The sequence below is a fragment of the Dromaius novaehollandiae genome, chromosome 5, assembly GCF_036370855.1.
Source record: "Dromaius novaehollandiae isolate bDroNov1 chromosome 5, bDroNov1.hap1, whole genome shotgun sequence".
Classification (NCBI taxonomy): Eukaryota; Metazoa; Chordata; class Aves; order Casuariiformes; family Dromaiidae; genus Dromaius; species Dromaius novaehollandiae.
In genome coordinates this window covers 39,846,104-39,872,309 of record NC_088102.1, presented here as the reverse complement: position 1 = coordinate 39,872,309, position 26,206 = coordinate 39,846,104, and the positions used below count along the sequence as shown (strand labels likewise).

The window sequence follows — 26,206 nt, the reverse complement described above, 5'->3', positions numbered from 1 at the left end:
ACTTGAGAAGCAGGATAAATATTTACTAATACTTACTCAACAGCATAATGGAAAAAGTGTTAAGACTAGCCTAAGAATTAATGCACTTCAATGTAATCCTTTGAATGGATGTTTTTCTGGCTCCATATACTTCAGAGATTAACATTTTACATTGAAGTATTCAAAACTAAGGAGATGTTTCATCCAAAGTGACAAGCAATAGCACAAGTAGTCCTCCTGCAGGGCTCGTTACATGACCACAGTCTGGGACAAGCTGTCAGAATGGCACATGCTGCTCCCATCTCCAGCAAGCTGCTGCCAGTGGTTTCTATGTATGATGCTCCCAAACCCACCCCATCTTCTTCAGTCACAGTTAAGGCTGAGGTTAAGTGAAACAGGTGGGGTTGGAAAAACGGTGTGTTGCTTCTCATATGGCAAAAATAATATACTACAAATACTATGTTGTGTAAACAGTCACCTAAGTGGGCTGTTAGTGTCATCACTGGTGTGACAAACCCTTGGGCAAGGGGATTAGCCTCTGTTGGCTTCTGTGTGAACTTGAAAACAACAGAAGACACAGGGATGTTCTTCTGCAGGGACAGAAAATATGTGCTTAATTTAGCCAGATAGTTGCCCTCTCTGCACCAGTGAGGCAGCTCCCCACTCAACATAACAGTTGGCAATATTTAATGCAGAGGATGCCAGATCAGCTACCTTCTGAACAGCACATTACAAATGCATGTGGCTTGAGGCAAAAGATGCACAGTAGTGAAATTCCTCCCCTACGTAGCCATGCGAAGGAGGCTATGCTCAGAATAACACCTGTGTCAGTGGAACAGGATAGAAAGTGGAATGGTGAAGGAGAAAGCAGCAAATTATTGGAGACTTCAAATAATATGGGGATATCAAGCCAGGACTAAGCCTGCCCACTTTTTGGATGAGGGAATAAGTGGAAACACTGATGATATCCCATTTTCAAAGCTAAATATCATTGGTGATATTTAATTAAAATATTCAGAATGCACACAAATGTTAACTGCTAACATGCATACTTTTTTCCTTTCTGCAGAGTTATTAATATTTTCTTCCGTCCTACTATTCTTCCAATAAAATCATGTTACATCACAACAGCAAAGCATAAGTAGATTCCAACTCTCCCTTGGCAGCAGCAGCAGTTTTTAATCCACATACAACATTTAGAAAACACAGAAATAAGCTCTTTATGCTTGATGATTGCTAAGACTTGAGTACTGGCTCATGCATCAGGCAATTCAGAAGCACATTATAAATTTCTGAAAAGCCACAGCAACATCCAAAGAAATCCTCCTGAAGATACAGCTAAGGAATGTATTTAGCCCAACTGGAGAGGAAAAGATCCTTTGCAGAGCAGAATCTGGCTGAAAAATAGAAGACCTGCTGAGACAGAGTTGGTTCTTGCAGTCCTATGGAGGCCTGGCCTATCATTCCTCTCAAGGGTGCAGCTGAGTGCTATGCTGGCACATGGGTATTGTCTGAAGTGTTCCTTGTTGTCTTGCCTTGTGTCTCTCCTTGTAGCATTTGTGAGTTTGCGTGAAGGTGTACGTTTAGCAGGACAAACAGTAAATACAGCCTGTTGTTGTCCGGTAAGTTCTCAGTTGATTAAAGTGTATAAACTGCCCTTGGCAGAAGCTGAGAAGGGCCAGTCTGGGAATTTAAAGCTTCTTTCACACAAAATGCAGTGGAGCAGAGTCAGAGTTGCATGCCAAGAGATGACTTGTCTTTTTCTTTTTTTCTGTACTGTGATCCTTCAGTCAGTTCTTCTGAAAAGTTTTCATGTCCTGCTCCAAGTCTGAAGCGGGTCCTTGAGTTTTCCCTTGTATGACCCTGTATCCCTGCTTCATCTCAGTTCTACATTGAACTGTCTGGCTGCGCTGAAAGTGTAGACTTCTCAGCACTAGGATGCTCTCCTGGAAGAGACCTCATAGTTCCTCCAGCTTTGATCAGTTTTGCCAGAATCCTGATGTGATGCGTTTGCAAAGATGCCAAGGGCAACACTTTGGGAACTGTTTTTCTTGAGACTTGACAGTTAATAGCCATCACAACTGGAGGCCAAACCTGTGGATTTGGTTGGTAGACAGAGACCTGCTTACTGCACTATTTTGTTTCTTTAAAGTTGTCTGGTGTTTTAAGTGAAAGTTAGTGTAACTGACTGAAATAGGCACTTTGGAGTGACTGGATGGGCTATCGCGCCTCTGATCCATGTAGCAGAAGACTTGCAGATTGATACCTTTTGCCAACAGTGAAGAAAACCTGGCATAGGAAGTGTTCCTCCACCCAGGAAAAGTCGTGGTCTGTGTGGTGTTTAGTGAGCATCCACCCAGACAACATTTCCCAGGTATGAAGTACTAAAGATCGGTCTTGGTCATCAGTCTCCTTCCCAATACCCTGTTAAGCTTCTCTTTGAGTTGTTGTTCTACCTGTGGCTGTTAATATGTGCTTAAATCCTTTCATGCTTAATCTGTATTCACAGTATATTGGGAAGGTAGCATTTTGTGCTTGGTTAACATACACTCAGTTCTCCAGAGATCAAAGGCTTGTAAAGGAGAGCCATGCTGTATAATTTGACATCATTCCACACGTGAGTGAGTTTCTGTTACTAGAACTCCAGGCCAGAAGTGAAGAACAGAAGGACTGAGACATATTGGCAGAACTGTGTGCATGCCTAGGGCTGTGGGGCATTAGTAATACTGCTGCAATATGACTGAAGTGTCTTGGAAAAGTTCTGTGGTAATCCCACTGCCCTGCATGCCTGTAGCTGCAGTAAACCTTCCTTCACCAAGCGTTACTTGGCAAATGAAGTCTGTGATTTGTTTGGGGCTCTCTCCTTCCATCTCTATGGGTCTACGATTCTAGGTCCCATTTTAGAGAAATGTATTAGGGGAAACTGAAACCTTTCTGGGGTTGTTGACCATATGGGGCTGCAATTTCACTCACTGATTTCCTGAAGTGATGTTCTCTAGCTTCCCCTCTAGCTTTGTCTTTTGTGCTCTTGTATTTCACATCTGGATCAATAGATCTCAGAAAAATAATGCTGAGATACTACTTTGCTCCCCTGGCTGGTCTGCTGCATCAATCAGATGTTGCCTTTAAAACTACCTTTTGGATTAAGCCTTGATCTTGCAGCAGACTTTCCTGATCTCTGAGCTATGACAGATCAGTACATTCATGACTACATGCACTCACCTGCATGTTTTCATGAGGCTCTCTAGGTAAACCAAAAGCAGGGCCAAGCACTGCCCAGCTCAGGACAAAGCCTCCAGGATAAGACTTTACATGGTGTATCTAATGAAGGAGACGGTATGAAGGAATGCTCCCTGCTAGTCTGACTCTTTATGGAGCACTCTAGAAGCAGCTGGGGCCCTTGGTGTCCTCTGGATCTGTCAAGCCATGGGTCTCTTCCTGCAAAGAGCCAGCTCCTCCATTCTCCAAGAGGATGCATCGTCTCTACAAAGAAGAATTCAGTGTTATGGTGTGTGACTTAGTTCTCAGAGAAAAAAGGACTAAAATCAAGACCAGGTGGCAGGCCAGATAGAGTCTGTTATAGGACTTCTGCTGGCAGGAGTGCTTCACACCCAGGACTATCAGAGAGTGGTGATTTGGCCATTCTCTTCAGTCCCTTAATGTGCTCCTTGCTCACCTGCAATCTCAGAGTACCACCTCTAGCTCTGCTTCCCCATTACTTTTCTTCTCTCACTCCTACACAAAGCTTTGCCAGTTGATTCACAGAGGAGGCGGGGTGGGGGGGGGGGAAGGAAGTAGTCCTACTGAATTATGTGCTGATGGTGCTTTGAGAGGAGATACAGTGAAGTTAGTTACTGGTTCATAATCTGCACCCATCCTTGGTAAAGCTGTCTTGTTTAAAGTAGTGTGTGTAGTCATAAAAAGGCATCAGAGCAACCAGACTAGGTCAAAACAAAGGTCCATCTAGCCTGGGATCCTGGCTCAGATGGTGGTCCTGTGTGGATGCCTAAGGAAGAGTGAAAGAGCAAGGCAAGGCTCTTCCATTGAGTACTCTCAGACTTCACAACTATTTGTTGAAGCCAATTTGTTTAGAAACTCCCGATGGATTTCTTTTCCATATGTTCATACAGATCATAAAAAAAGGATGGGTTAGTGTCTGTTCAGTAATGGATGGATGTGGTGGAGTGGGGTATCCAGTCTGTAGAGTGGTGATGAATGGAATACAGTTTAGAGTGTCAATGGCTCTGAGGAGCAGCTCCCTCCCAGAGAGCTGGTTAGTTTTGCTGTTCCACATAGGAAAGCAGGAAAGATTTTGGTGATGCACCATGGAAAATAATGGTCTGCAGTGGTGAGTTAAAAGAAAAGTTAGCAATGGAAACTTTAATGTTATAGCATGATATTAATTGACAGTAGAAGTTAGCTGTTACATAGATGGGCCTCTTGTATCTAAGTGCAGTGGAAACCCATGTTTCTGGTAGGAGAAACAAGAGTTCCCCAGGAGCTAATGTTCTGAGAAGTCACAGGATGACATAATCTGCTAATACCGTACCACCTGCTTGTCCATCCCAGACCTATCAGCAGCATATCAAAATACTGCAGCTGTTTAGTTTCATCCTTTTCTGGAAAGTTGGCATGGTTCACCAGCCTGGTCAGGCTTTTACTTCTATCTCTCTAAGTGAAAGATGGATAAATGAAGTGGATAACACAAAAACTGACTGAGAGTATCTCCTAGAATTTAAACTATCTTGCCAAACCCTTTAATCTCTGAGCAAAAGCAATCATGAAATCATGGAAGGCTTGAATACGAACTGGAGAATTTGAAACTCTACCTCATCAGGAACCTGAATTAAAAACTCTTAAATGATACACTGCAAAATGTAAATGAGAGGAAGATCCTCTCTGGGTTTGAATTTTGAGCCCTTGGCTCTCTGTTGCTTTTGTGAAGCAGATACAATGTGGTTAGCTTTCCTCCTTGCCTCTCTTCACTTACGAGTTGTTTTCTGTCTCTGATGAAGATGGAAGTGAGACAGAATGCCCCAAGTCCCTCTGCATAGGGTTTACAGCACGATTTTGCAGACATCATGCAATCCAGGCATGAATCACAGAGCTTCCTTTGAGATACTGCTGAATTCTATTCCCTGGCTCTTTCACCTGACTCAGAACAGCCTACAGAATTATTTTTTCACTGTAAGCAATAACTGATTTTTCTCAAGAGATGAGTATCTGCTGACTCTTGCTGCTATTCTTGTGCTCAGAATTGCAAACCCCTTGGAGAACAAGGCCAGCTCGTGCATGTGTGTACAAACCAAGGTTCAGATCTATCTTGGATTCTGTCTTCCAGCTCAGCAAGTGACTGACATGTTCACTTTAGCATAGATTCCTCTAGAGAAAACCCGAGGGCTGTGCCAAAGTGCTAGGAGGCATTTGCTGCATGTTCAACCACACACCAGAGGCAGATTCTGCAGCACCCTCGAGACAGGGGTGAGATGAGGACAGAGGCAGCCATGATTCAGAGCTGCTTTGCATTTTAATCTTGATGATAGATAATACTGATTTTTTTTTTTTTGCATTTTCAGTGAACTAAGATCCAAATCAAATCCTATGTCAATAACACCCCTGTGTTGTTGAAGGTATTTGAAAGAAAGTACTAAACTAGCACAACCTTCTTTTCAGTTCAAATTCAGGTATGGCTGAGTTTGTTCCTGTTCAGTCCACAATAGTTTGTTAAAGGGGTTCATACTGAAAAATGCACCATTTAAAAATGGAGAAGTCCATGCGATGGTTGTAATACTGCAGCACCTGGTGTCAGCCAAAGAAATACTTTTGCTCCTCTCACTGGAGCCCAAAGCATTGTATGTATTTCCAGAGCTGTCCTGAAGCTTGTCTCCCAGCTCCCTAAGTTGGACAGGGTGGGTTTCAGGAGCTGTGGCTCTGTGTTGGGAATGGGGTGGTGCAAAGAAGGAGAGGGGAAAAAGGGAGAGGACTGTGAGAGGTTGTGATCTGACAGTGCTCTGCACACCTGAGGTGAGAAGGCCGTTGCTAAGGAATGGATGTTCTTAGTCAGTGCCTTATTCTGATCTGGTAGTTAAGGCGTTTTCTGTTTAGTTGTTGTTTGGATCCAATGTAGACTTTTAAATGGAAGAAGAAAAAGCCACAGCTGAAAGTGGTCTTCAGTTTAACTAACTTGTTCAAAATTCAAAGCCTCATGCAGATCAGCCTCTGAAGATGGTCTTGACTTTGATAATTGGCAGAAGCATTTCTAATTTAAGAATCTCCCTTCTTTTCCTGTTAGTTACTCCCCTAAGCAAAGCAGCTAGGATGAACTGGGCATGTTGCACTTGTATTGTTGCTATGAGACAATAGCTCAGTCCAAAGGAAGAAGACAACCTACTTACCATATCCCCTGGGAATTGTTACAGTGGGACTCTGCAGAAACCAGTGCTTCTCTGAAGACTTACTTGGACTATCTGAGAGTTTGAGGAGTTAACCCATGAGATCTGGGAGATAAAAGAACTGAAGTGAGGGTCATGTGTCCATGGGAGGAGTGCTTTGGTCTCCTCAGCAGATGTGGCTGGTATAGTATGGACTCCCCTATGCAACCTCCACCCCTTTCTCCCTGGTCAGAGCGGTGATGTTCCTGCTGCAGAGGACAGGCTGATGGAAATATGCAGAGAAGGGCAACAGAAAGCAAGGGTACATCCTGTCCCTAAAATACTAGCTGTGTTTTCAAAGAGGGCATTCACTGCCAGCTGAGGCAGGGCATTAGCAGAGTTTGGGAGGTACTTGAACTAGCTCCAGTCCAGTGCTCTGGTCCAATCCCAAAAGCAAGAGTTTATAAAATTCAAGGGAGAAGATAGGTGGGTTACATAAGGTCTGAAGAGAGCAGCAGGCAGGAGACCTGTTAGGGTCAGGTGGCTTGCTGGCTTCCTTCAGTAATCATTGGCATCATTTATGGCATCATTTATGATGCCAAAACTCACAAAGAACAAGAAGCATTATGGGATTTTCAGGAGGGAAAGGAACAGCTGCACTGCCAGAGGCAAGCATTTTTAGAGACAGAGATTTAGTGTATCAATGCTGACCCCACACCAAGTCACCTTTGGGACTGCACTTCTCATATCAAAGTTACCATGTTTTTGTAGAGTAGCAGTGGTCACACAGAAAGCCTTTCCAGATGATTTATGGAGCTAGTGCAGTTAATGCAGCCATCAAAATACATAAGCAAGCAGCATGAGGAAAGTGGATGAAGTATGCCAGATGTCTGGTTACCTGACAGAGCTGGTTCTTACTTGTGCCACAGCTGTCAGACACAGGGGAAGGAGCAGCTCTGATGTTCTGGCTCCATCAGAAGCTGCTATCAGACCCAAAAGAGAATCTGTTTCATGTTAGCTTAATGAACCAGTCATGTCATTGCATAGTGACAAGTGAATGACACTCACTGTCCTTGTGGCACTTGACAAAAATAAGATTTTGGTCACTCTGAGTTTACCAAAGATGCATCTTCACTCCATGCTAGCCCCTAGTGAACTGTAAATATACCTGGCAGAGGGCAGTTTCCACTCATAGCCTGAAAACATCATTTCTGTAGCAGCACAGCTCTGCAGCCAATCTAGTAAATGCTTGTGCTTAGTAGCAGAGCTAATTATCTCCAGTGCAGCACTGCCCTGGCATGGCTCTGCTGCTTTCTGCTCTAGAATTAGCTTAGCTGGGGCTTGTTTGGGTGTCTGCACTGTCCTTCACGGTATGGTAGAGACAAGCCCTGAGCAGTGCTTGGTGGAGGAGAGGCATATACATGTACTGGACTGTAATAGCCCTCTGCTGTTAATGTAATAGGGAGGTGATGGACCTCACAGAAATGGAATTGCTTAACAGCTCTTCTTGAAAATTGTCTCTGACTTGGGTGAAGTTGTGGTCACATTGGACCTAATTTTGGAGCTGCTAACTCTTGCCTCTTCTGAAAAGAGTGTTTGACAGTATATGGTGCTTCTGAGCAAAATGTTGACTAGTCTGCTCAAAGCTTTTTTTTTTTTTTTTCCTCCTATAAAGCAACCACTGACGTCATACCAATAAGTACTGCATGGTATTCCCGGCCTATAGGAGGAGTAGATCTGTCTGCAAGATCTCATTGCCTAAATAAACCTGCCTAAAAACTGCTTATTAAAAAGAAGTCTTGGGAGGTTATGTGAAACAGTCTGCAGAAAATGTTTTGGGTTTCTTTAACTTAAGATCTTGAAGATCAGATAAAACAAGTAAGTTGGTCAAATCGGTGTCAACTATTTAAGATATAGTGTTAACTATTTAAGCTATTAAAAATCAGACATCTATCCTGCAGCAGCTGGATCTATGTAGGTTCAGGTCTAGCTATATACAAATACAGGGAAAGGTGTACAGGTCAGACAAGCTTTCTTTTTTTTTGAGACCTAATTGCCACCGGCAACTTCTGGTGGTCTATGAGGATTCGCTGTTTGTTTGGCTTGGGACAACTTCAAAATCATTCTTGGCATTAGAGCAGTTGCCCTGAGGAAGGAAGATAGGGGATATAGCGTAGGCCAAGATCCTGTGTTTCTTTTCCACTAATGCTTCCAAATGTGGTTCTTCTCTTACTGTAGTACTGGATAAATGAATACACCTCCACCTTGGGGATCGGTGTCTTCCACTCTGGCATCGAGATCTACGGCAGAGGTATGAAGCATTTCCTTTTCCTTACCTGTAGAACCTGGAGACAACTGCATGGCTAGTCTGATACAGAAAAGGGTCCCAAATTTATAGCTTTTGGCAAGAGATGTTTTGAGGAGTGAAAAATCCAGCCATTCTCTTTTAAAGTCCAATGCTGAGTCCAGCTGGAACTCACGCAGTTCTATCATGAATGTGTAGCCTTTCTTATTTTCACCATGTAACTGCAGCCTCTAGGGCTTGTGCAGATGTGTAGCAGCATGTCAGATAAGAGGGACCAAGCAATGTTGGAAAGATGTTCTGCAATGAAGGAGGGGAAGACAGAAGTGGACAAAAGCGGGGAGGAGAAGAAAGAGAATGATCAGTGGTTGTCTCAACCCTCCTTTATATGAATATTTGTGCTGATTCAGTGTTAGGATATATCAGTTTTGTTGTAATTCCTTACCAATGTCCCATGATCCAGAAATCTTGGAATCTGGATTTCTAGATCTTAAAAACTGTCATTTTGAAACAGCAGAATTATAAGGAAAAGAAAGCTCCTTGTGAGACTTTTAAAATGATCCAAGGGGAAAGATCTGGCATTACTAAGTACTGAACTAAGCCAAGCTTCCTGCAGAGATCAGAAAAGTAAAAGTCATCAGTTCACTTATGGAATGGAGACAATGTTGACTCTAGGCATTCATGTATAAGTCACTTGCCTTCACTGAGGAAAGGCAGAAGTACAAGCATATGCAAAAGCAAAGGCATAAAAAGCACCACAGAGGTATTGATGTTGGCTCTCCTGAGGAGCAGTCATGAGGAAGTTCAGCCTGGGCCTCAAGATCTGCTGTAGCATTGCTAAATTTGAAATTGGTTCAGGGACAGGGGTGACTATCTTGTAAAAGATAAACCTTAGTCTTATTGCAGCTGCCTATGACTGCTTGAAAGCCCAAGGACCTGGCTAAGTCACTAAATCAGAGTAGCTAAAAGGAAGCAATGCTACACAATGGTGCAAGGCTGTGACAATGTCAGGTAGAGTGCCACAAGTAAATTGACCCAAGCACAGTCAGTCTGGGCAGCCGGTAGAACAGGGTCCAACAAAAGGAACCTGCTTGTGAGAGAAGTTAGTCTGGTTTGACCTTGAGAAGGAGTTGTTCTCAGTCCTGGTGGGAAGAAAATGATCTAACTGTTCAGAGAGGAGGAGGTGGGTTGAGCAGGAAGAAGGGCCCTTCTGTATGGTATCATATTGAAAATAGGTGGGAAGATAACCTAGGTTGTGTGAAGGTGTTGACCGAGGCAGAAGGAAGGAAGAGGGAAACACTTTCCCTCAGGGCAAAGAGGGCCACTATGATATTCTTTTCACTGGTTTTCTCATAAGTTCTGCTCTATGCTGATAGTAACAAGCTGGTATCTTCTGAATAGGCTCTGAGTTGTTGCTCCTAATCAGTGTGGAAGTGACCAGTTTCAGTATGACTCCTTTGCTGGGACTATGTCACTGTGTCCAGCAGCCAGGTCATGCTGGCACCAGGGTAACTGGGTTGTATGAATCCCCCGCAGCAGAAGGAAATAAGCAAAGGCTCGTATCCCTGCATTACTTAGGCACACGGTTGCATTTTTAGCTCAATTCCAAACTGCAGTGGACTGATGAGGGATCTCTGAGGGCATGTTGCATCACTCCATTAGAGCTGTTCTTCTGCAGAGCTGTTTTTATCCCCTCACTGCTTGCTTGCTATATTGAAAAGGATCACCATGTGCCTCTCCATCATATTTTGGAGCTCAGGAAAGTTAGCCAGCCTTGGAACAACAAAACAAAACCTGATGTCATTTGGGATGGCAGGGTTGAAATTAGAGACAATTGCACATTGAAACAAACCTACTTATAATTTTTGTGCCTGTGGTGAACAAGCATGAGCAGGAGAACAGATCCAGAAAAAGCAGAAGACTCTCTAGAAGTACCATGGCCTAAAAATCTCCAAGTTTCCATATGATTTCCCAATATGCTAACACAGTCCTATCTACTCTGTGTGGGAAACACTGAGCTGTTTATGAACTGCTTAAATCAGGTTCCTGTATGGACAAGGGACAAAGTGCAAAAGCAAGTTCCTGAGGGATCCAGGAAGGTCCTAGGCCATGGTGTATTTATATTGGTTTTAAATCTACATCAACTTCTGCAGATGGCATCAGGGAAAACAGGGAGCTGGTTCAGTTCCACAGGGATGGACAGGAACCTGCAGCTCATTGTTCCAGAGGGCTGTCTGTGTCTCAAACCCCAACTGGAAAGTGATGCTTTCCATAACCACAACAGCATGCAAGATGTCTGAATGATACTTGCAAGGCCTTGATCATGATACTGCCAACCCACTCTGACCCTTATAACAGTAAAATCTCAACAGATGCCCTTCTGTGTCAGAGATTCCTCATGCTGTCTTTGGGATGAATCATGTCACAGATTATGACCGAGAGAAACCAAATTTGTGATATTTCAGGCCTTCTTTAGTGTGGTGCTGTATCTCTGCCTTCAGACGGGAGACCTAACTCTTAAAAACATGGAATGAGGAAGTATATTGGAGAATACCAGCTATTGCTACTAGATGATGTTGAAGCTGATTCGAGTGCCCATTGCAGAAGGAACAGTCAAGGGGTCAGGGAAAACAGCTGTACTGCAGTGAAACCAAAGGACAGAATAGTATCACAGGCTTTCAATTTCCTTCTTCTGCATTAAATAGGAATAACCTGGAATATCTTACTTGCATTACTTTCGGCCAGTGGCATACGGTAAATAAAAGCCCCAGTGTGCAAAGTTTCCTCTTGAACACAGAAGCTTTCACAGGTCATGTGAGATGGCCTGCAAAGGCCATTGTAAACCATGGCAAAGCCCGTAGGCTTGACTCGTGTGCTAAGGAAGCGCAATCAGCTTGGTTTTCTGCAAAGAATTCTCAGCAGTTGCCTATAGATCCCTCTGGAAGAGGAATGATTTCTTCCTACTCTGGAAAACATTTCTTTCAGCTAGGTATCACCACTGATACCTTCCCATAGTATTTCTAGATGCCTCCACTGTAGATCATCTTTTCATTGTCAGGAAGCCATTTGGACAGGCACAAAGAGACAGACTCAGAAAGAATTTTCCAGGAATTGTGGAAAACCAATATTATTAGCGTGGACGGAGTCTGCTCTAGAGCTGAGGTTGTGAGGGTATGCTCAGGCTGATAGGTAACTGGACAGAGAAAATGATTTTTAGAGTCTGGCTGAAACTGATTTTGGCAATAGCCCAGACCCTGCTGCTGATACTAAGCCATGCATACAGCTGCCATAGACTTTTTCGTGACATAGCCTTCATTCATTACTCACAGTCTGTTTCTTTCCTTGTCAGAGTTTGCCTATGGAGGGCATCCCTACCCTTTCAGTGGGATTTTCGAGATCACACCTGGCAGTGCGGTAGAACTTGGCGAGACCTTTAAATTCAAGTAAGAGTGCTTTTCCACATCCTCCCCCACCTTGTAACCCCCAGCGTAAGAGGAAGTCCTCTCCTCTGGGTCCAGCTTTCCCCCTCCTCATTAGTGCCCTCACTGCCTTCTTGCACAATCCTGGTTCAAAGGCAGCCCTGCAGGGATTTTGAATGCGTACACCAGACTGGCAATAGTGCTGAGCTGCCTTCTGCAGAGTTTAAAAGTATACCTACAAATGAAAGCAGTTCTCTTTCCCTGTTAGGTTTGTTTTCAGTGCTTCCAGTTTCACATGTCAGTGAGAATGGGAGTAACAGTATGTTATGCGGAGCCAGAGCACAAGAAAATAGAGCTAGTCTTTTTATGACTACCACCTATTTATGGATATTGCACAGAGAGGAAGTATTGGAAGTCATCTCTTGTGTTTATTACTACTCTATCACAAGGGACAGATTAGCTGCTGGAGGAGTCTGAGAGGAGGCCACATTAAGACACTATTCAAGGTGCTCAGTCTTTGGGACTGTGGTCCAAAAAACTGTTGATGGGACATGGGGCTTGACCTTCAGAGATTGCCAGTTGACATTAGGTGATGTTGGAGACTTAGCCATCTTGAAGATTGGACACTATTGAGTGAATATTGAGAGAAATGATAGGTTTAAGATATATGTTTGTGTATAAAGTTCTCAGCTTGATTCTGTCTTGTCCCCACTGTGAAAACCCTCTACATCATGGGCACTTCTGTCCTACTGGGAGTTTCTGCTGAGGGGCTAAGGACAGGGTGGGAAACGAGCAGACCCCCAGAGCTGAGACTTCCCAGGTGGTGAGCAGGAAGTTCTCGGGCTGTTGCTTGTGCTGTACCTGCTCTGTGGATAATTTGAGGATATTAGTCAGCCATTTTGTTAGTTAGGGTCTCCTTGTCAGCCTCAGATATGCACACCCTTGTTTAAAGTCTAGCCTTCTTGCCAACGCCTTGTAATCTCCTTTTGCCTGGGTCCACATCAGCGTCTTCACCATATCTTTCCATGTCTCCTGTTGTGTGTTTTGTTTTCAACTAGAGAATCCATTGCCTTGGGCACCACAGACTTCACAGAAGAGGATGTGGATAAAATTATGGAAGAGCTGGGCAAGGAGTACAAAGGCAACGCATACCATCTGATGCACAAGAACTGCAATCACTTCTCTGCTGCTCTTGCTGAGGTTGGCACAGCTATTCTTTCTGTATCTTTGCTGCTTGAAGACGGCAGGAGTGCTCACAGAAGGGGAACTGGGGTCACCACAGCCTGCAGGCCAGAGCCCATAGTAGGATCTACTGTCTCTGCCCTTAACAGTTTTGGAAGACCTTTGCTATTTAAAAGGATGCGGTCAGGATGGTGGAGATGCGGCAGGTTGATTGCAGGTTTTGTCTAAACTGTGTGGGAAATCAGGAGTGTCTGCATTTTGGCTCACTGAATAGGCTTCTGAGCAGGAATTCAAAGACCAGACCTGTCTAGCATGCAAATATGCATCCTTTTTATAGCAAGGGTACAAACAACTCTATATGATCTGCAAAGGTCTTTAATAGCAAAGGAATAAAAATGGCTTACCAATGTTCTGCTAATACAAATTCGCAGTCTTCAGGAAGTGAGTGCCTTTTTCCTCATTTAATACATGCCATCCAAAACCCATAAAAAAGGAGGGCAAAAAAGTATTGGAAAAACATAGGTGTTTTTCTCTGTTGCTTACACATTTTAATGGTCAGAAAACCACTGTGAATTATAACAGGGCAGTTATAAAACTGAATAGAGGCTATTTAAACTCTGCCAGATGGAAAAAAATATTGGTCATTGAACATTAGAATAATCTTTAAAAAGAAAAGCTAAAATAATTAGTTCATGCCATAACATGTCTTGTAATTTCCTTGTTGAATATCCTGGTTTTCAATACCAGGAGGTGTAAGATAAGCAGTATGACAGAAGTTACAAACTTCTGTAAAATGGACATAAAGTGAGGGAAATCCACCTGCGCCCTTACAAAAAGGCCAAACTGAAAGTAATTCCTAGGCTAACTATAAGTTCTCCTGCAAGGACCTGCAGGTTTGATGTCCCAACCACACCAATGCTTTGCAGAAGTGCTCCTCACTGCAGCAGTGGGCAACGCAGTATACTGTGAATAATGTCAGAGGTACTGCGAAAGACATGCAGTTCCACACACTGTCACCAAGAGTGCTCTTTGGGCATAGAGAAGGGTAGGTGCATGCAGATACAGGGAATCGTGAAACAGCTTGTCCGAGGGGCTCTTTTCAAGGCAGCAGTGTGGCTCATGACTGCCCTGCAAATCCACGATGCAATTTGAACTTGTAGAAGGCAGATACTAGGCAAGGCAACTGCATACTTGATAAGGTTTGCACCCCCAAATGTAAAGGTGAAAGGTTGACTGTCAGGGGTTCAAATGTGAGCATATAAGAATACAAGCCCTGCTGATGCACAGACATATGGTGAGTGTACAGTGTGTGAGGACAAGCTCTTCAGAGAAGCAGCAGATTGCAGCGATGCTTAGATAACAGTAGCTTGAGGATCAGAGGAAGGTCGGAGTGGTTTTCTTCTATGAAAGCTTTCTGCTCCAGGTTCTTCTCAAGTCTGGTGATACTCTTCAGTACTGAGTGTTAGGATCACACCATGCCACTGTAACTTAAAGATTTTGAAAAAGCTATCACTGCTCAGCCCATTCACAAACGAAAGATCACTCATTTAACTTCCCACCAGCAATTTTCCATGCTTCTGAAGTCTTCTGTCCTCGATAAGCCATGGAGCCCCATTCTTACCAGAATGAGGACAGTTGCTACAGCATTTCTCAGGAAAGGGCAACTCACCATGGGAAAGGAGAAAAACACCCTTGAATCAGCACCTGAACTGGAAGATAAGTGGAATGACTCAAGGAAACCACGCTTTCTCCCTTCATCAGTGTGATTACTGCCAAGCAACCGGAATGATCACTGTATAAAGAAACTCTTCAGCACCTTGCTTTGGGCCACAGGGGACAATAATCAAAGAAGTGTAGCTTTTGAGCACCAGAGAAGATAACCCCTTTCATTCCCCTGTAGCCTTAACAGTGATGGAACAGCAATAATGTCAGTGAGTCTTACGGGGTATTTTGACAAAATACGAAGATGATGCTCATCATAATTAGGAAATGGATTGAGAAGCACTGATTTGATTCATCTTGAAGATGCTGGAACTTTACCTGAGGACTGCAGCAACAGAAGGCCGCTGTTTTATTCTTTTATCTTATCTCTGCTCACTGTTCTTGAAAGGCGCATGATTTCTTTCTGATCTGTATGCATAATTTAAGTACCACAGAAAAGGTTATAGCCCTCTGTATCTTGTAGCAGTTTCTCAGCCTGGAGTTATTCATCTGTCTTGCAGCTGCTGTAAAACTGCTCTACATATATATTAAAGGAGAAGACAGGCTGGAGAAGGCTGAACCTGTGTTAGTAGGACCAGTTTGGGTCCCTAAGAGCATGGTCAGAAAACCTCTAGCAGCCCCCAGGACAAAACATGGTTCAGAAATACTTGGGTGAACCGGGAAGAATTTCACTTGAATTAGTAAAAGCTGAATTTGGCTGCAGGACTGCTAAACTTGCTCTGAAAACTGACCTGAGGGATGGTGAAGCAGAGTTAAATGTCCCTATTCACTTCCTAAATGATGACATCATTTTCTTTTATACCCAGAGAAAACTATCTAAAAATACTAGAACTGACCCTGCAGTTAGTGCATGGTACGCACCCACCTGTGATCATTCTTCAGAAGGCTCTTTAAGGCCATCTGGATTTGAGGGATTACAATCCCTTGAGGAAAACAGATTGGCATTTCATTATCCAGCTTCCTTTTGTAGTCATTAATTCTTTTCACTCCTTTACTCCTTTACATATTAAAGGATCCATTCCTTCATTGCTCTGCGTTTTCTCATCCAAAGAATCCAGGAGACAGGGCTCAGAGATGCCATTTGGGTAAACGGCTAGAACTTGAACTAATTGTTAGAGCTGAACTTTGGTTTTCTGAGTAAACATTTTTGGTTGAAAACAACAATTCATCGAAAGTGGAGCTTTTTAGAGGGATCTGCCAGTTTTATTAAAACTTGTAGTAGGAGAAGTTTTTTGGGTTCAAATGGGACTTCTTGCTGGAGAGGCGCACATGTCTTCAAGTGACAGAGAGCTCCCTGGATGGAGAGAAGCTTGTTGGGATCTGGGAGAGTAAGTTGGACCAAAGATTTATTCACCTTTTCTCCTATGTTCCATCAGGGACTCTCCTGAATACCAGCCATGAGACGTTCTGGAGCAGGGTGTCTCTCAGTCTCTCCTGTGGGAACCATCTCACCTCAATAATTTACATAAAGGAAGATAATACATTTTGGCAGGAGAATTGAGAGACCCTAAATCAGAATTAGCATGCTTGCAATTTTAGAATCTCATTTTTAAAGTCATGGGATCTGTGAAAGTTTCCAGAGAGAAAAAAGGAACTGTATTTTGCGGAATGTGGGGTCACGGTCTTGGGCTGAAGTGGCCTTAGAAAATAGGCCTGGGAGATGAGGAAGTGAGTTTGGACTCATTCTTTTTGGACACAGGAGGGGATGAGAATCTTCCAAGCACCTGAGGTGGTTTAGATCAGGATTGGAAAATTCTTTAACATCCTAGATAGGGCTGGCCCCTACAGGTAGGGGTTATAGACTCTGTCACAACTAAATGCTTCGCAGGCAGAGATTGTTTGAGAGGTCTTAGTGGCACAGTACTGGGATGCTCACCCTGGGAAGTAAACAGCTCCCAGCCTCCTGGAGTCAGCAGGACTCTCTCAACTCTGATAGTCTAAGAGGAGGTCTCCCACTGGAAATACCCTGGTGATTAGCAGGTGGAGTCTGCACAGTGAATCCTGCAACCTGATGGTTACAGAAGACTAAAGGAGGCGCCTGGCATACCAACTATTGATGCTGACACCATGGATTATTAAACCTGCAGGCTAGATTGAATTGAAATGCTTGGGAAAGCCACACAAAGTGAATCTTTCTGGGAGACACAATCAGGCTTGCATGTGGATCACATCTAGGTTGGATGCTAGGGTTTCTTTCCCCTTCTCTGTATATTATGGGTAAAGAGCTGTCCTACTGATAGCGGGGGTGGTAAGGAGGAGAGGATTTGTCATTGTGTCAGTGTTGTAGCAGCCAGGGAAATACGCATCACCTGTAACTGAACTGCAGTGTAACATACCTCTGCAACTGGTATTAGAGCTATGTCTGATAGGTATTTCCTTGGTGGCATGGCTGCCTTGGTTGTCCTTTGTGACAGTGGTTGGAGCCTTGGTAGGAAGAAAGGGAACTTACTTTACTGGCAGAGGGCATGCAGCTGTGCTGAAGTGCTAGGAGCCACAGCATATTCTTTTCCCTCTAGCTATTCACTTTTACTTTCTCAACCAAGGCAAAACTGAAAGCACATAACAAACTTACCTCAGTGCCCTGCTTTCCTTAAAGGAGCTTGACTTTCAGCAAATTCTCTGAAAGAAGCAGATTTGCTTAGTCATGGACCAAACAAGAGGGCAGCTTTTTAACCATCGATGGATAATTCAACCCTAAAGCTTTTCAAGGCTGTCCCCAGACACATGTGAGCTCTGGCCATAAAGTTATTAAAACCTAGGAAGCTTTTCTTAGGAACCTAGGAACCCTGAAAAACCTAAAGCCCCAAAACCTAGGAAGCCTGAAAGCTATTGGAGAGAAAGGATTAAACACCAGAAAAAAGAGAACTTCAACTGTCATTTGTGTCACAGTCAGAAGAGGCAGCAGCTCTTGCAAACCAGACTTCAGCATGTCCTAAGCAGCTAAGTAATACCCATGGTTTCCTTAGTCAACAGTTCCTTTTCAGTTGCCTCTTTTGTGGTGAGAAGGGAGGCTGGCTTTGTGAGAAAGGTGTTTTGTTCTATAAAAGTATGTGTGCTAGTCTGTTCTAGTGGGGACAGAACACTTCAGACAGACAGTGACAGGGGTGGGGAACAACCTCGGGGTATGAAAGAACATCAGGAAAAGTTTATTTCCTGGTGCCTGAGTCAGTCCTCACTGAAACTAGTGGAAAGACTTGCTTGATTTCACTAGCCTTTGATTATCATTAGCTCTATGGGGAACAGGCTGTGCTTGTTTTCTGTTTTTTAAATACCACACACATTCAGAATAAGTTTATTAATAAAGGCATCTTGCATCCATAAATTATCCCCACAGTTTCAGACGGATGTAATTTTTCTCTTATTTCTGCCTGTAAGTATGCATGGTTTGACTGCATGCTAGTTAAGCAACTGCTATATTGCATTCCAGATGTGACTCATTTGCAGGAGAAAAAAAGAGGTTTCTAGATGTAGCCTGCGTACCACTACAAATTTATGAAGTATTTGGGGACCCACTGGAATGAAGGTTGCTATAAAAGTATAAACTTCTTTTCCATCATTAACCTTTCTACCCTTACTGTTCTGAAGGAGTCTTCTAGCCTAACAAAAATGATTAGTGGAATAACTCAGATAAACACCTTTCAGCTCTTAGTCCAGCTCTTAGTCCCCATCTGTCTACTTGCACATGGGAATGGTACTAGATGGCAAGTAATTCAAAACAGAAATCAGCTGCCCCCCAAATGGCAAGTTATTAGCACATCTTTTCAATTTTTTTGAAAATGGTCTGATTTTGCCACACATGTCTCTGCAGTTACTTCAGGTTTTCACTTTAAAGTGGTCTATTAGCCATCTAAAGTGTTGAAATGTGAAGATATTTTAAGAGTAAATTTGAAAAAAACATTTCGAACTCCCTGGGGCTGGTGGCAATGTGGATATTTTGCACTATTTTGCAGCTTGCTTTATCTGCTTTTTTTTGCAGCTGTCTTCCCAAAACCAAAAGCCTTGTGTCCTTACCTGTTATAAATAAACATAATTCCTTGGAGCTAAATCAGTTCATACCATCTGGGGAATTAATCTCTAGTCACATCATCATGAAGCCTTCTAGTCTGTGTGTGTGCAGTTGCATGAGAACAGTCCTCCTTTTCACAAATGAAGACGGCAAGGAAAAGCCCTGTCCTTTTCACCAGTATCAGTTGATAAACGGAATGTGTCAGAAGTGTAAATGAGCCACCTAGGTGTGTTGATAGGCTTTTGAGGACTGGAAGCTTTGCATAGTCGTTCAGCAAACTATGGATGGCAGAAAGTCTTTCCCTGTTCCTGTACATTCCTGGAGTCTCTCTCTTTCTCTTCTGATTGTGTCCCCATCCTTAATAACTTGCTGTTTACTAATGTTAGGAAACAACGCTAGAGACTGAAACACAGGATTTTCTTGGTTAGCTATTCAGAAAAAAGATGCTATTCATATCCATCATTCTATGGGCAAGGGTTGGCCTGGTCATGTTCAGCATGGCCATAACACTTGAAAAGATGACTGTGTGAGGCATGGCTGTTCTCAGTCACTGGTCTGGAAGCAGCACCTGCTAGGGGAAGAGAGTTTGTCTTTGCACCATGAAGAATGGCATGATTATACGAATGAATTACAGTTGTTCATTTATTTGGTGAGAGAGCCATTATTTTAAATGTCACTAACAAGCCCAGACTTAATTATATTCATCCGTGGTCATCTGTTATGAAGCCACTTGCTGCCTACCATGTCATCCTGCAGCTGCTGGCTGTACTTAGAAGTGCTGGTTACAAGGACTTTCATGCTCAGAGAGGGTATAACCTTGCTGCAGTGTTGGTACATAACTAAACAGTGACAGCAGTCATAGCTTGGCTCTGAATGTGGTTCATCAAGATGTCATGTAGTCACACTTGCAGCCACCGTGCCTTTCCACTGGAGGCCTGGTCAGTGAAGGTGAAACAGCACTGTAAGTGCTGAGGTGCTGTAAGCCAGCTGTCTCATTTGGTCCAGAGTTGCCTACTCTGTCTTCTCTGCCCTCGGCACCTCTCTGCGTGCAGACTCCCCCATGGAGGCAGCTCTGTCCCTCTGCCACAGTGTTGCAGAGATGTGTTTGACACATGCCCACTAGCATCACAAGGGAGCAAGACTGTGGGTGTGAGTGACCCATCACTCCTCTCAGCACTCTCCCTTTTCCTGACTCTTGGCTCATCTCAGTGAGGTGGTGCAGATGTTCCTTTTGCTCTTTGTGGGAGAAATGCCAGCAATCCCAGGGGGGGCTTGTATGAGTGGCAGTGCCCTGCCCACTGTGGGACAAAAGGGGATTGCATAGAAGAACAGAGGCATTTTAGACAGCTGCTTGAATTCATTTGAAAGGCTTTTACCCTTCTTCCCTTTGCCTGATGATATTACCTCCCAGAACACAGCCTCATTACTGAGCTCATTCATTATCATCATCTATTTCTCAGCTGTTCCCTTTCCCCTGCAAGATACAGGCCATTCCTGGCTCTGCTGAATGCACACTGCATGCAGCTTCATGGCCCAGTGCCACTTGATCTATTCAGTTGATCTCCACAGGCTAGTTATATTCCCTAAAGTGGAAATTGTAGTTTTTACTCAGGAACTATACAATAAATCCATTCTAAGCAATTGATCCTAGCAGGCCAAATCTACTAAGGTGAGACTGTGCTTTCAGGTGTGTTGCAAAGGCTTGCATGTCTGTTCTCTTTCAGGAATGTTATTTTGAGTACATATACCCTAATATGCCCTATGCATCAGCCAATCAGGAATGCAAAGCTAGAGTTATTCTCCTTGTTGAGGCACTTAAATTTCCCTAGCTCTGCCAACACTGGGCACCAGTGCTAACAGTCTAGCTTTTGCAAGGTGATAAAAAAGGCCTTCCTTTGCATTGGGTTTATGGTTTATTCCATTTGTGGCAAAGTACTAATTCTATTACATTGCCATGCTTCTGTTTTTACATATGTTTTCTGGCTGCCCTATCAGACCCTGCAAGCTTTGACTGGGCAGATGTGCTGACTTGTATGTAACGGCTTTATTCTGAAATTCTGATAAGAATCATCTGTGCCATACTGCCTAGGCCTCACAGGAGTCAACTCATGCAAAGATTGTGGAAAGACTCCCCCTTGGACTCCAAGGGCTTTGCTCCTACAGTGCTGTGGGAAACATGTTAGACTTCTCAGGTGTCAGTAAAACCCTTTGCATTTTCTAAGACAAACCAAGTGAAATACTATACAGCAGCACAATGGATATGTGCCCCATGTGGCGGCTGCGTCAATTTTAGCAAGGCTACTAAGTGGGAGTAGCAATGGGTGGTTTAGTAGATGTTCAGTGCTGAACTCTCGAAGCCTCAATGTGGAAACAAAAATTGGATTAATTCACGTTTTGTTTGAGAGACATAACATTGCTTCTGCGTGTCTTGATTTTAATGGATAGGAGCATTATGTGGTGCCTTTGGGAGAGACTGCTGAGGTACATCTGCCCCAGATGTTTATAACAGCTAGTTTGGGTTCTGACATACCAGAACAAGAGCTCGGGCTGCCTGCTGTCTTCAGGAAGGGCCCTCTGCAATTTTCCTGAGGTTTGCAGGAGAGGTTGCTCTTCCCTCAGACTTTGGACAGCTGTAGAGACAGCGATGAGCGAGGGGTGGATCTGACTACAAGTATGCTGGCACATTAGTGGAGCAGCTGGGCCCTTCTGGCCCACCATCCTGGTAAATCTGGAAACATCCTGTGTTCTTTTGGCAGGGCAAGGTGCGGGAGAAGGAATGGATGAAGAGTAGAGTAGAGCTAGAGTAGAGCACACCTAGAAGGCATTCCTGCTTTTCTGCAGCCTGTCTGAGCTTAGCAATCACATCATCCTCAGAGTTCTGTCCCCGTGGGAAAAGGACACCTGTTTGCCACCAGCAGTTTAGGGCTCTGGCAATCCCATCGTAGCGGTGAGTTTAGTGAAGCCAGTAACTTCCACTGCCTGTCTGGAGAGTGAGAAAGCACTGGTGAGAGTACTATTAAGAACATAGTTTGTGGCCCTAATATTACGCAGACTTCACTGACTACTGTTTTGTCAGTTGTTCTGTATAGTTTGGGCTCTGTAGAAAAGCCTGAGATCTGTTTACCATGTCTTGCTAACTGGACTGCGTCATTTTCTCTGTCTCATGTTACCATCTTCAGTTTATTTTCTAGATATCAAAATGTCCAAGGTGATTTTGAGGATATTCTTATAAACCTGAATTTATCACTACTGTTTAAGGAAACACTGACCTGGCTGAGAAGTGCTAGTTGCAGAATGTAGGATGAGAAGAAAGAGTATAGGATTTAGGAGAAATATAGATATTTGCATCCAAAATGGAGATCTCTAAAATCTTTGCTCTGCTAGAGAGCTCACTTAAAAAAAAAAAAAAAAAAAAAAAAAAAAAAAAGAGCAGCTTTTTTCCTGAGTGCCTTACACTTGTGCATGGCCTGACTCGCCCCGATTGTGTCATCCATCACAGCTCAGAACCTGCAGAACCTGTTGCATACAAGAGCTTTCTTTTAGGGTATAAAACTAGTCAGCCCTTCACCTTCTTTTGAAGGCTCTGTCTGTTGGACTATCTCAGATCATGTCTTGTGTATGCTAATAGCCTCAAACTGCTCACAAAATACAGCACAGACTTTTACTCTCTGTTAAAGCATAGCTAGAGAAGTAAGAGGACAGCAGGTCGTTGATTAGCATTGTCCTCTAGAAGGCAGGAGACTCAGCTCTTGCTGTTGCTGGATGGGATTTAAACCCATGTTTCCCAGCTGCTAGGCTAAGAGTGCTCCCTCTGGCCATGGTAAAGCTTTACAGTAAAGCTTAAAGGTCTCATTGAGTGACTATGTGAATCATAGTTTATAGGGCATTTGGGGGAGGAAAGAGTCATGGGTTGTAGTCCTTACCTCCAGGGCTGTTTGTTCATTTTAGCTAGTGACTGTTTAGTGCAAAATGGTGTGGCTAAAGATGCTCACAGGCTCTTTTTATATCCCAAATTAGTTGCTTCTTGATGAGTTGAAATGCTGGTGTGGATTTGACAGCTGCCCAGAAATAGCACTCAAACTGTCAGGTTCCATTTCTCCCTCACATTTGGCTTCTGCCATGAATGTCTGAACTGCTGTTTCCACTTGACTCTACAGATGCCAGCTGGGTCATTTGCAGCTGTTGTGCAGAGTCCAGAGAAGAAACTGTATCTATGAGAGACTCGTCTCTCTATCATGAGGTGCCGCACAGTGGAAGCTGTAAGTACGTGCAGCCTCCAGAGAAGCTTCTGCCAGAAATGGAGACTGGTCTCTCAGTGGGTAATTAGAAGCTACACCCACTATCCCATAATGCTGGATTTCAGTCTGTGGCAGTGAGGGTATCAGTGGGGTAAGCAGAGAATCTTCAGGGACCTCACAGTGAGGGAAAGATGAGGAAGAGCTATGCTCAGCAACGATGGGTGGTCACTATTCATAGGATGTTTGTAAAGCTGAGGGAATCCCTACCTTGGCTGAAGTGCTTCAGGCTTTCCTGCTAGTAGCCCAGCCTCTCAGGTACTCCTCACGGTTGCCCATCTCAAACACTGTTCTGCCTCAGATAGATGTCTCAGCTCTAACTAACATCTGAAACTTTCAGACTTGCATCTCACCTAGGCTTAGCCCTTTTGTCCCCCTCTTTGCTGCTTATAGTTTCTTCTCCAGTCAGCCAGATACCAACAGGCATTCAGCTGCTTTCTTGTGACGTGTCAAGGTCAGGCTCCACTAAAGGTGTGTTACATTTTCTAGAGTGGTTGTTGGGTATTTCCTGAAAGGATGATAGCAGGTTAATTTGATGTGATGGTCAAGACCAGTCATTCCTGACCCATAACAGTTCATCTGCTGAGTTTGAAAGGACGTGCACATGACCTGTTGCAGAGAGGATTGCCCCCTTGAAGAAAACCACTTGTTTGGCAAGCGTGATACCTAAAAAAAGAATTCTGCTGGTGGAAACAATGGGTGGTCCCAGGGTTATGTGAATTGTTGTTCCAGTGTGTGGTTTTCATTCAAGAATTGCTCTGAAGAACTGCAGTAGGTAGATTTTCTGTGGATCCAGATACAACTGGAAAACACCCACTTCATCTTGCTTGTGGTGATTTACTTAAGCTCAGCTGGCTTAATCCCATTACAATCAGGTTTATTTGATGTTTTTCCATTAGCTAAGTAGTGCTGGATACTCCAGCACAACAGACTTCACAGTAAGTAGTTGAAAACAGAGGAGCAGGCTGTAGTGTTATTAGCATTCCCAACAGTTGCCTTTTTGCTCCTGTTGAGCCTCATGTTCTGCTGTAGAGCAGTACCAAGGCTGAACTGGCAAGAGACAAGGACAAGCAGGACTGAGGAAAGGGAAACCACTTTGACTTCATCTTTATTCTTAAGGTCCCCAAACTGTCCTTTGCTGATTGATAGCCTGATGCCCAAACATCGCTCTGTTCTTTTTATGGCTCTTCCTTGCCTCACTGATTCATTCTGGGTGAAGAGGCTCCCATAAACAAAAAGAAAAAGCCCTCAGCATCACTTCCACAGTGGGAAGGGCTATTTCAGTTCCTAGGGATCTGCTTAGAAAAGAAAGCCAAATCTTAAAACAGTATCGCCATTCCGGGCACTCTTACCTTGTGCTGTTCTGCTGCCTCTGCTAATTTTCCAAAGCATCATTGTTATCCTAGTAATAACTGTGGGAAATTCTTAATGGCTTATTACTGCTTGAGAATTCAACTCACAGGCACACAGCACAAGCAGTCTAAATAGAGTCATTATCTGCATTGGTAATATGTTGCCTAAGTTCCTGGTGATGATGAAAGAGAAATGCCACAAAATCCAGAGGCAATTCTACTACATTTGTTGGCTTTGGCTCAGGTCCACTGCTTCAGTAGAACACACAGAATAAAGCTTTAAAAATGATGTTCGATTCAGCAGTATTCTTCTGAAAATGATCAGATGTATCTGATGAGAAAATCAAATGGATCAGCAAATTTTCTATGAATAAGTCTAACATGCAGGTGGAGAGGACCTATGTTTATGACAGACTCTAGCAATGGGAACTAGGGCTGCTAATAGAAGAATGGTCCCTAGAATACAGATTCTAAGAATACAGATTCATACGGTTGTGTCTGAGGTTAAGTAGAGCGCAGCACTGCTAAGAACTGCAGCCAAAGTTCTCAGGTAGTAAATTATAAAGCATTGGGTAAAGAACAGGCATCTATGCTTGCAAGTAATTTTAGCAGTCAAATTGTTCTGTTCACTCTCTGATGCCTAATAATAATGTCTTCAATTTCACACATTGATTTCTCCAATTTGAAACAAACACACCGAAGTAAAGTGAGTTCCCTAGTCAATTTAGCACAGTCATGGTTTTGCTTTCTCCCCACCTTACTGGAAATTCCACGCTGCTGGAGTAAGTTCATTTCCTTGTACTTAAGGTGACTATTGGAACAGGCTGTATATTTTTCTGTCAAGGACATACATAGGAAGGATCTTCGGGTCATCTGTCATAAGAATTATAGTGCCACATGGCCCATCCTCAAGAACTGCTTTCGTTGTACAGAAAACCTGAAAACTTGTTTAAATGTCTAAGCAATACATTTCCATTGTCAGCAGCAGACATCTCAACAAACATTCTTTTCAGCGGATGACAAACAAACACCCTCTTAGCTTTTGCAGCAATTAGTATTTAATTAACTAAGTATAGTTTTAAACTAGGTGAAGGTGGGAGGAAGAGCAAGGGAATTTATTATCGATATAACATGCAGTATGGCCAACTCTGGGACCACTGATCCATGTAAAACATGAAACAAGGTCTGCAGAATGGAATTTTCTCTCTTATCTGTCTTGCTCTAGAGGGAACAGTTGTGAGAGGGGAGAAGAGCTCAGGTATTGTGACTGTTGTAGCTGCCTTGGACTGCAGACTCTAGTATGCTGGTGTGGGGCCACACAGGCAGCATATTTACTATAGATCGATTCTCGAAGCGCCCCAGCTGGTTAGTTCCAGATGCTCCTTCTGTGTCTGGTAACGGAAATGGTAAAATGCCAAGGGAAATTTTCCTTATGTGGCCTAACCCAGATACAGCTACCAAAATCTGGCACCTGTGCATATATGTGGCCAAATACTAGAGAAGAAAGGGTCTGCAGTGTGCACCAAATTGTTTCATTCTATGGAATATGATATGACTGTTAGCAAAACAATATCTTTG

The 26,206-nt window shown here is 43.5% G+C and overlaps 1 protein-coding gene across 3 annotated transcripts in view; it reads left to right on the top strand.

Moving 5' to 3' along the window:
* Nucleotides 1-26,206, top strand: part of LOC112980705 (deubiquitinase DESI2-like) — an 80,951-nt gene that overhangs the window by 49,849 nt on the left and 4,896 nt on the right. For all 3 annotated transcript variants that reach the window (XM_064512523.1, XM_026095775.2, XM_026095774.2), the window contains 3 exons: nucleotides 8,589-8,661; nucleotides 12,002-12,095; nucleotides 13,130-13,271. In XM_064512523.1, coding sequence (XP_064368593.1) covers nucleotides 8,589-8,661; nucleotides 12,002-12,095; nucleotides 13,130-13,271 — 309 coding nt within the window. The remainder of the gene's footprint in view (nucleotides 1-8,588; nucleotides 8,662-12,001; nucleotides 12,096-13,129; nucleotides 13,272-26,206) is intronic.